Source organism: Raphanus sativus, chromosome 4 (assembly GCF_000801105.2).
Source record: "Raphanus sativus cultivar WK10039 chromosome 4, ASM80110v3, whole genome shotgun sequence".
Lineage (NCBI taxonomy): Eukaryota > Viridiplantae > Streptophyta > Magnoliopsida > Brassicales > Brassicaceae > Raphanus > Raphanus sativus.
The window spans coordinates 932135-943287 of record NC_079514.1 but is presented as its reverse complement, the minus strand read 5'-3'; the positions used below and the strand labels follow the sequence as shown (position 1 = coordinate 943287).

The 11153-nt window shown below is 31.7% G+C and overlaps 1 protein-coding gene across 2 annotated transcripts; it reads right to left on the bottom strand.

Annotated features, from left to right (window-relative positions):
• Nucleotides 1–2583: 2583 nt before the first annotated feature.
• Nucleotides 2584–5882, bottom strand: LOC108853695 (NAC domain-containing protein 76). 2 transcript variants are annotated; one of them, XM_018627113.2, is made up of 4 exons: nt 5618–5882; nt 4479–4652; nt 4118–4389; nt 2584–3363 (listed from the first exon to the last, which is right to left on the bottom strand). In XM_018627113.2, exons 2-4 carry the CDS (start codon nt 4645–4647, stop codon nt 2692–2694), a joined length of 1113 nt encoding a protein of 370 aa, XP_018482615.1. In that variant the 5' UTR covers nt 4648–4652; nt 5618–5882; the 3' UTR covers nt 2584–2691. The 2 variants fall into 2 exon arrangements, with proteins under 2 accessions (XP_018482615.1, XP_018482614.1); XM_018627112.2 differs by having other exon boundaries at nt 5685–5882.
• Nucleotides 5883–11153: the final 5271 nt, after the last annotated feature.

Genomic DNA, 11153 nt, shown 5'->3' with positions numbered 1-11153 from the left:
AGTTCCCACTGGTCAAGATTCTGAGATACTTTTCTTATTATTTGCCCAAAAGAGACAGTAGATACTAGAAGTGGTCAGTGGGTCTAACCCACATCCTATTGTAGTCGCATGTTTAGGTATATTCAAACCATACCACACACGTATTAAAAAAATGTTCTTTTTTTTAACCATACACGTATTAACATGTCTATATCGAAGTTCTTTTTTTTTTAATCTAAGTTCTTGCTTGAATTAAACTGCAAAAACAACAAGTTATATGAGATTTTCGTAATGTCTACAAAAATTACGTCCATAATCATCAAAAAATCTTCCAAGATATGTAAATCATCGCGTTCTCTAGTCTCTATATATTAAGAAATAAATTATAGTTTCACCACAAAAAAATGTTATAGATATTTGTGAGTAGTGTCATATTGTTAAACTGTATAAATTACAAATATTAGAAATATGGCTTGTGTATATCAAAAACTGATTAAAGGTATGAAAAGTAAAGCCATAAATTTCAGGGAAACGAAAAATTCAATGAATTATATTCTTTGGGAAGTAACAAAAAGCACAAATTAATCATTAGTTTGAGTAAAGGTGCAAAAGTGTTTTTTTTTTTGAGAAAGGGTGCACAAGTGTTCCTAATCATATTCATACTGACCATCTATTTATACTTACGTGGAAGCCTCAAATGATAATAATATGAACGATACTTCATCTTTGGGATCGTAAGATTGGTTGATTTGTCATAAACTCATAATTCTAATCAATTCCGCACTAATTGAGTTCGTCATCTCTCGTATATCTGAATTCATCATCGCATAGTGTATAGTTTGAAAATACTCGCAATGTATTTTGCACTATAAATGTACGCTGTCTTTGCCGCCACCTATAAAATTATACAAAATCATGAAGTCATGGACACATCTTTAGGAAAAAGGAGACATAAAGAATGCAAAATGCCGATTGCATATATGAGATTAGAGTGATTTAGTTGGTCCACTCTAAGTATGAAATGGACTAATCAGAAGCCTTGTCTTTCTTTCAATCACATCCTTCCGCTTCAAAAGATACCATCAAGTAAAAGTCCATTGCTAAGATTTTGGCCACCTTTTTAACAAGAATGTATAATAACTATAATATATATTTATTTACAAGAAATTATCCAGTTCTGTTTAGATTAATCTAATGTGTTGAAGATTCTTCTCAGATACTATATAGCATGTCCAGACGATTTTATCTTATATCTATCAATTAGTTGCATTTGCTATATATATATATATATATATATAGGTTAAACTCCATCCATGAAATATCAGGTTTAAGCAAATTGGACATTAAGAAAACTATCGTAGACCAGGGATACCGATATCCATCCAATTTGATGATTCCTTCGACTTTATTTTAATCTAGCTTGTGAATGGAAGCTGCTTCTAATTGTAAAGTTGCATAGTCTAAACGAGACTTGGTAAATAAACTTTTTTTTTATTACTAAGCCAACTACTCGATCAAAATGTTTCCATGTATATGATCTAAGAGACTAAGACAGATAATATACACAATTATTCTTTCGCATTATACAGAAACAAAATGATTTACGACAAGGATTATTTAATTTGATAAGAACTAAAATGAAATTTACATTGAAATTTTGGAAAAAGGAAGAAACGGGTAAGGGGCTCTTGAAACGACGACAAAGCATGCCCAACGGACTCCCCATCTTGTACACCGCACGCTCGACAAACTCATGAGCCCACTTTGGGCCAACACTTTGTTTTTATTTATTCTTATCATTAATTAATTATTTTATCTCTCTAACAAGCCCTCTCAAAAACCAATTCTATGAAATTTGATGTTATTATATTGATCTGTTAACGTGTTTTTTCAACATGTATCTATGTAATTAGTTGAACTTACATACTGTTAGATATGAGATTCTCTTTGTACACTTGTAAATAGTTTTGTAAACCTCAATATTTGATTAATCAAGGATCTATATTAAGAAAACCTTCAAGATTGTAGCTACGAGTTAATATGTACATTTAACTAATTACATATACCAATATACTAACATTAATATCTTATTGAAAAATAATATATATTATTTATACTGTGATTTTGAAATTATCTAGAATATTGGTTAAGTTTTCCTTTAAAAATAAATTGATTACAAAGTTGTGATCAACAAGCCAACAAAAGAGGACCATATCAAGAAAGAAACTGAACCATACTCTGAGAATAGTGAAGAGAAGAGAGGAAGGACCAATATTTAAGTGAGACGCCGAACCCATATCAAAATTAACAAAACATGTCTATCTTAATTGAAATCTTTTTTTTTTGTATTATTATACCAAAAGAAAAATACAATAACTTAAATAAGCCCATCGGGATACTACACTAAAATTTTTCTGCGGTGTTCTTTTAGTTTGGTAGTCAAATCATAATCAAAACCCTAATAACCTAGTTATAGCAACGTAAGACACAAAATCATCTTTTTTTTTATCAAAGACACAAAATCATAATGATTACTCTTTCACACCCAGTTATTTTCACGAAAAGTATATATAATATCCATATAATTAGAAAAATAAAAATAAATATTTTACAAATTTTTATAAATGTTATATTATATCAATTTATTCTACCTATATAGAAAAACGTTACACCATACTATATCATTATCTTTTATCAAACATGCAAAAATCCCTATATTAAGTCATAGTCCAAATTCGTACACAAGAGCCCGCTGATGAACCTGTTCTCTTCTTCTCCATCACTCAATAACGACGATGTAGGCATATCTATACCATTGTTACTGCTTTCTTCGTTATTGCGTTGACCAGTTTTGTTGTTGTCGTCTTCTTGATGAACACCAAAATCTGAAAATCCATCTTCTTGGCTCATAAGTTGAGAAGCAACAAATTTATCAAGTGCTCTCCAATCCGTTGTCATCACTGATGATTTCTTCTTCTTATCTTTCCTTTTGCTACTTATTAGCTCGTTGAACTTCTCATCATCTTCTGTTAGTGGTCTTTTGAATTTATTATGATTTTTCTCCAGTGATGTTATTGACGTTGAGCTCACTGGCCTCTGCATAAGAGGAAGTGAAGGGCTTTCTAGCTGCGGAAGTTGAATGAATTGGTCGCAGTGGATGAAGTTTAAACCGATATTTGACCCTTCTAATTCTTGCTTGAACATAAAATCTTGTGAAAAAATGTTTTGTTTCCGCTTAGGTACGTAATTGAGAGGCTCCATACCCGAGCCAGTTCCGCTCGGTAATTGGTCGTAAAAGTAACCTGATCTCCAAGTTTCCGTGTTCTTGGCTTGACCGGTCGTTGGTTTTTTCTTGAAAGCTCTACAAACCACCCATCCTTCTTCCTACAATACGTACACAATTATCATAAGGAATGGTTTAATTATCATATTGGTGTAAATAAGCCTAACCTTTAGCAATACCAAACAAAAAGAATAATTATCATGCTTATATGTGTAGTGAGACACAATAAAAAGCATGCGTTTAAAGTTTGAGAACACAAGGAAGAAAGCTACCATTACCAGCATATATAGGTACATACTCATTAGTAAGCTATAATAAAATTACTGAATGAATTAGATATATGCTTTTATTAGCAAAACATTTTTTATAAATAATTTAAATTTAACAATATAACTTAACTACTAGTATTACAGTGTCAAGAATTGGAAGAGAGCCTCCTAAGCATGAAAATCCTTTTAATCATTTTAGACTTTCAAGACTTTAAGCACACTTATAAATAAATATTATTCACATAAACAGTGATATATATATATATATATAGGAATGATCTTTGGTCTACATATATGGAACTGAAGTTTTAGTACAGTCTTTTTACTTTTTGCTTTGTGATAAAAGGTGGAACATTTGACATATATCTTAATTAAATGCTCGACTTTTACCTAAAAGGTTTAAGTGTGTCTCATAAAAGAGCTTATGAGACTGAGACCCCCCAAAATGCTTTACAAGCCCCATGAAAAACCCAACAAGTTCCATGTAATGTCTCCTAAAAACTGGAAACGCTAAATTGATATGTCGTACGTATAACAAAATAATCCTATCTACTTCGAAAATATAATCAAGTAAAATATAGAATACCTGAGGAGGCGCATTCTCATCAGACTCTAGCCGGTATTCATGCATGATCCAATCAGTTTTTTGGCCATTAGGGGCTCTTCCTTTGTAGAATACAAGTGTTTTCCTCATACCCATCAGTTTTGACTTGTCATAGACAGCCTTGTCCCGACCTGTGGCCTTCCAAAAACCAACCATGGTCGCTCTGTTTGTCCTTGTTCCTGTTGGATATTTCTTATCTTTGTGGCTGAAGAAATACCATTCGTTTCTTTCCTCGTATCCGATTCGACATCTTTCTATCATATATAAAACAAATGTTCGTCAGATCTTGGCATTGACATTGTCATATTAAGAAAATAAACCCTGAAATATCTAAGTGTCTAACCTTGTAAATCCCATGGTTCGATTCTGTAGAGATCAATATCTCTAATGACATCAAGATCGATCTTTTGTGATGCCACTTTCTTCCTCAAATAGTAACCAACGAGCTCTTCGTCTGTTGGATGGAACCTGAATCCTGGAGGAACACTACATGACTGATCCACTGATTCCATTATTTCTGCATGACATGGTTCGTTACCAAAATGATCACTATATTAATGATGTGTATGCATGCTGCTGTCAAGAATGGAAGTTGAAAATAAATTGTTCTTGTTAAAAAGTGTAATAATTTCACCTAATAGTTAGTTTCAACTTCATTACTATTTTCCACAGATAAAAAAATCACATTTACTAAGAAAGGTACATAGTTATTATTTTTACGTATCTTAAAAAGTGATCAGAAGGTGGCATAGAAACATGAAAGTCAGGTTTTAAAGGTTGAGAAGATATGGTAAAGATGACATGCATAAGAGCTTATGTGAGGTTGAAAGAGAACGGACAAGCTTTCCTGTTGCAACGTGGTTTGTGAATAAATGATGGCGATGATCATATGTGTTATCGGAAAACGGACTGTTTTATCTTTCTGAACATTATTTCATATGTGCTAAAACATTGATGAATGTTAAATTTTGAACAATCCAACCTATCCAACTACATATATTATACATATTATATTCGGTCTTGTGTAATACAAACAAAAGTAGCTTTTTCCAAATTGATAACAAAAAAATCCTCGTCTGAGCAAAAACTGTTAAAAGGTTTCAAAGTCTGCATGTGTCTGTTTTATCTTCATTTCGGAAAGCTTTAAGTACGCAAGACTGTATTATATAGAACTATTACACACACAGATATTGCATATACAAACACAAATCATATTCAGATACAAATGATCAAAAGAGTTTCCATTAAAAAAAGTAAAATAATATTATTACGGGTGTTGCGGATAGACAAATAATTACCAAAACTTACTTAAGAGATGATAAATAAAAATACCTGAAGTTTTAGAAGAAAACATTTTCCAACAAAAAGATCAACAGATTACATATGCATAATTGGGCAACACGTCAAGTGAAAGGACTAAATAATATATGGAAAAGGGGTGCAATGAGATCAATGTTTTAGTGAACAAAATAAAACACGCACATGTGTGTAAGTTGAGACGACGGAATTAACTCTTTTGATCTTGAGATCCCTTGTAAATCAGCTTTACCTTTTCTTTGACTTGTGGAATAGTACACACACATATATAAACATATGTGTGTATCCAATTTAGTCGACTGTAAGAAAAGAAAACAGGGAGATCGAGGAAGAAGAAGGAGATCAGACAAAAATGGATGTGCAGAAGATGATGATCACCGAGAGAGAGATGAATGGTTTGGTTATAAACTTAGGGGAATATGAAGTGAGAGAAAGAGTAAGAGTGGGAGTGAGAGATTGATGATTTGGTGAAATATAAAAGGAGTAGAGAGTGTGGACCTCTCAATTGCGCGTGGCATTCTCCATGTCCCCATTTGCGTACGTCACCCTCCTCCCGCTTCTCTTCCCATTCTTTGTATAATTATTTTTAACTCTTTCTACAAAAAAATATATTTTAACTCTTATTTATGTAATTCTAAACCGGACCTAAAGATATCAAAAATTCAAAATTATTACTTCTGATGTTTTTGATGATTCATTATTAAACATGGAGTTATATATATATTTTTAAGAAAGCTAAAAAAATCTACGTTTGCAAGATTTTTGCATATTCCTGGGGTTTACACACATACACATACAATTAATAAATTATCCAGTTTGTTCAATCAAATGATGGTGCCGTGTTCAACATTTTATTGGTCCAAATTATAATTTAATTTATGTATTTTTAATCATTATATATTGATCTAACTAATGTCATGAGAAAGCAGAAAAATAAAAATAAAAATGCATTTTAGAGGTTAATGTACATTGCATCTATCTATAAGAATTCACCTAATTCTGACATTCTTTCAGCTTGGGGCATAATTAATTTTGTCCATATCAATAATGTATCATTTGTAATTGTATGCAATACATGGACTGGTTCTTTTTCTTTTCAAACTTGCGAGTTGCGAACTGCTCTGCAAATTGTATTATTTCATACAAACCAATAAAATATTATCCGTCAGACCAATGAGATCACGAGTTTTAATGTTGCATACATTCTGACATTTTTGGAACAGGCCACGCTGGCACCACAGAGTATGTCCTTTGAGACGTGGCAGAGATTAAACAACCTCCCGCTTCACATGCTTGTGAGCTTTTATAAAAGGTCGATTCGTTTTTAAAGACTTCTCTAGTGACGGTCTTTTCTTCTCCAATGATATAACGACAAGAACCAACGAGAAGGGAGTGAAATCGAACAGAAGCCATTACGCGCCGGTTATTGGTTGGCTGTTGAGCTATTGTCTTTACGTAGAAGATAAATAAAGCTAGTATATACATATCAGACGAAACAAAAATAAAGTTAAAATCTTATTTTGGTACCAAAAATGATTTGATATATTCCGAGAGCGTCATTCCAGCATATGAAAGATTTATGTGTATATCATAGTCTCAACATTATTATATAAACTTTGCATATGTTATTCTGATTCGAAACAGTTTACGTTTTTTTATTAACCATTAATTACTGACCAATCCACTTATTTTAGCAAAAGAGTATGTTGAACTAAAATTATATTTAGTGTAGCTTATGGTATAACTTATGTTTTTGGTAGAAGGTCTCCTATATCTAGAGCTGGGAATTTGATTCATTATCCGCGGGCCCCGCCCCGTTTGATCCGCCGCGGAGCGGGTGCGGGTCGAGTGATTTGAAAAAAACTGTTTGCGGGTGCGGGTGCGGGTCGAGTGATTTTAACGCGGGGCGGGTGCGGGTCGACTGAATTTAAACGGCGGGTACCCGCCAACCCGCAAAATTAAAAAAAAAAAAAATTCTTTTTAAAATATGATTTATTTTTAATAAAAATTATGTTTTTTATAAAAATAATAATAAAAAGTACGAATATTTTTAAAAATTTAATTAAAATATATTATTTATATTGTTTTTTCAAAAAATATTACTAAAATAATTATTTTTATTGTTTTTTATATTACACGCGGGTCCCGCGGGTTACCCGCTAATTTATGCGGGGCGGGGCGGGTCTTACATTTTTTAGATGCGGGTTAAGCGGGTCGAATTTTTGAATCGAAAAAATGAATCGACCCGCAGCGGGGCGGGGCGGGTCGGGGCGGGTCGACCCGCAAACCCAGCACTACCTATATCCATTATGAACAAGACTAAACATGAATTAGTGAAGAGCTTGCAAACGACATGCCACCAGAAAAACATATAACAATTAACAAAGTGAAACGATCTGGTCCTGAATGCTTTGGACCTATGTCATATATACAATTTCATTAAACGTGGTTAGGCATAACTTGTTGAGCTCAAATGTGCACTTATTGCCGTTGTTTTGACGTTGACTCTTTCATTATTTTCCATCATATTAATCAACAAAAATTTATATTTGTTAATAGTACTCCCTCCGTTTTTTAAAGATAGATGTTTTAGAAAACTAAATTGTTTCACAAAGATGTATTTTTTATGTTTCCTATACAAAAATTGCAAATTTCAATAAAATTGATTGAATTTATTGAAAGACTATTGGTTAAAATGCATTGGATTTTGATAATTTCTAAAAATTATGTATAGTTAATGTGTTTTTTTAATATGTGTAAAAATACCAAAACATACATCTTTAAAAAACAGAGGAAGTATCTTGCTTTATTGATGTTAGGATGATGATAAATGATCAGTTAATAAGAGTTCATGAGTAAAAAGAGGAGGAATATATTGATTTTCTTCTTTTTCAAGAAAATATTAATTTTCTAAGTTAATTAAGTGTCATACGTTCTGGAAAATGAAAATTAAATATCACATAAATCCAATATTATTCTCCGAGTATATTAGTATTTTTTATTATTTATCTTTTGAGTATGTTAGTATATTTCTAGTTCTTTTCGGTTATAGATGAACTCATTATGATTTAAAGTTACAGACGGTATTGGTAATTATAATTTAGTTTACCATAATTTGATTAGTTTTCAGAAATCAATAAGGGGCTTTTGGTTTAAGGTGTTACTTTCCTTTTGGCTTCTTATGTCGACTGCTACTGTGAAAATAACTACAGGGTACTTTGCAAGTGTTAATAGATGAGAGGTAAAACTAAAATAGTATGAGGGAAGAAGAGATGTCCACGTAGGACGGTGGTGGGTCGGCCGACAGTCACTAATCAAGCGGCGGAACTAATCATCCTAAGTGGGTCCCATCGACCTTTCTCTGAGCTTTTGGCCGGTGAATGAACTCCTTGCATAGCTTTTATTTTATTTTGTTATTTTTTACATGTTTCTACTGGATTTATTGAACATAAAAAGTGGCAAAAATGAGAGCTTGAATAAGGAACATAACAGGTATAGAAACCGCAAATTGAGTTACCCCATATAATACATTTACAGTTTATGTTCCTACCTATTATTTGGATATACCAAGTTTTCAAAACCGGAGCTATCAACCACTCGCGATCTAGTATATATTTTATCAAAGCGTAAATATAATACATATATTTAATATTAAAAAGCTCATGTTCTGTATATAGAATATATATATATATAGTAGAACAATCACACAGATTGTTAAACATGTATAGGAAAAAAAAACGAAATCAGTATGTTAGCGTAACCGGCAAAAAACAGATTCTAGTTTTTTTTTTTTTTTTGCTAAACGATTTTCAAATTAAAAACATGAGAATGCAACTTACAACTTACAACTAGACAGACTCTAGTTGTAAGTTGTAAGTTGCAACTTGCCCAAATTCTTTGTAAGATCATTTGTTCAGAATAAATCATTGTGATTTTTATGCGTTATACTGGATCATATAGCAAATTTAATAATTATAGAGTCGTATCAAGTCTGAGGCTCTGAGCAATTAGATAATATATATGTGAAAATCCTTACATATTTCTATTATATGGGTTGAAAACTAATTCAATTTCAATATATATATATATATATATATATATATATGTGTGTGTTTTTAGAACGTGAATATGTTGTTGTTTGAAAATTTATTTGCATACAAATTTTGCCTTTGGATAACTCCTGAAAACAAGATAACTAACTACATATTATAAATCGCCGTCCATTCACAAGCACTTAGCATATAGTATATTAGCATGTGATAACGATAACATATCTACTGCCAATTTTGAGAAAATAGTTTTCAACTTTGAACTCGTGAGTGCCGAAAAGTAAGTTTTTATATATCTTAGTTGTTAGTTTAAGATCGACATGATCACATTCACTAGAACTAATTAACAAAGGCAAATAAAACATAAACCAATTTTTAACCTATCTAGGAAAACTAAAACAATTTTACACGTATCTATATATGTTCACTAAACAGGTTAAACTTGTAAATAGCTCTCTCTAATCACACAACAATCTTGAGAATCACTCATTCCTTTTGTCTCCTCCCACTAACATAATGCGTCATACACAAACGGGCACACATAATATGAATATATATGTATAGTACTCTCATTATGCTTATCCTAGAAGTGTAATCTACAATCTTCATTGCAACATCTATAAATTTTCCAAATGTTAAGCAAAAAAAAAAAAACATCTATAAATTTTATTTTTACAAATTAAATCTGTACTAACATATGTTGATAAATTTAATATTTTCGAAAATTTAGAAAAATAACTTTAATGGTCAACTTCCTAAATATATTCATATATATGATCATTTATCATACTTTATAGATATGTAGTATCTTCCACTATAAGTATGCAATAGTCTAAAAATATCCGAACATGTATCAGGGTTTTGCTGATTTTATATATTTATAATTAAACACATGGTTTTCTCTATAATTAACCCAACAACGACAAAATCTCCGGTAAGACTAGCGTGTTTCTTTTTTTCATTTTATCGATTGTATGTTTAGTCTGATGCAAGCATAGCTCTGATATCAACTATGGCTGACGCCAGTTACACGATATGCTTAAACGATACCCAATAATAGACTAAATCTTGAAGTCGTGAACAAGAAGAGACGATGATTGATCATTATATAGGATACGAATGTGCTGTAAGAGTCTGAATGTGAGTGATAATAACATGTGAGAATATAGTAAAAGCTAAACTGTCATTGATGGATTTGACAACAGCAAGGCACTTTGGTGTTCTTTGCAAGTCTTCATATGAACCGGTTTTTTGATATTAGAATGATTAAGCTAATTATAAAAGACGAATGATATAATCAAATGTATATTGATTTCAAATGATGTGAGGTCAAAAGTAATTGAAGGTTATCATCAGAAAAACAACATTAGTATCAGACCATTTGTAAATGGTTTTCCCCTTTTCTCTAAAACAGCAAAAATATATAATTCCTTGAATCTACAGAGGCAAATTAGTTAGTTACATTTGCCAATATTGAAGGGAGATGTAATGTGATCTGTCATTACAAAAGGTGATGGCCTGCTGGATTTTTGAATGGAGGCCTGAGATTAGGCCCATTATTGGGCCCATTAAGAATCATAGACGGCCTGTTTTGAGAATTTTGACTTTTTGACCAAAACTTATCAGTTTCGAGTTCTGTTTTTAATCATTAC

What these genes read in the sequence shown, in the direction of transcription:
- LOC108853695 (XM_018627112.2), bottom strand. Translation starts at nt 5,718, where the DNA reads ATGTGTGTGTACTATTCCACAAGTCAAAGAAAAG. An exon ending in TTCCACAAGTCAAAGAAAAG is followed by an intron (nt 4,653 to 5,684) that starts GTAAAGCTGATT and finishes CATGTCATGCAG; the next exon opens with AAATAATGGAATCAGTGGAT. An exon ending in CGAACCATGGGATTTACAAG is followed by an intron (nt 4,390 to 4,478) that starts GTTAGACACTTA and finishes TATATATGATAG; the next exon opens with AAAGATGTCGAATCGGATAC.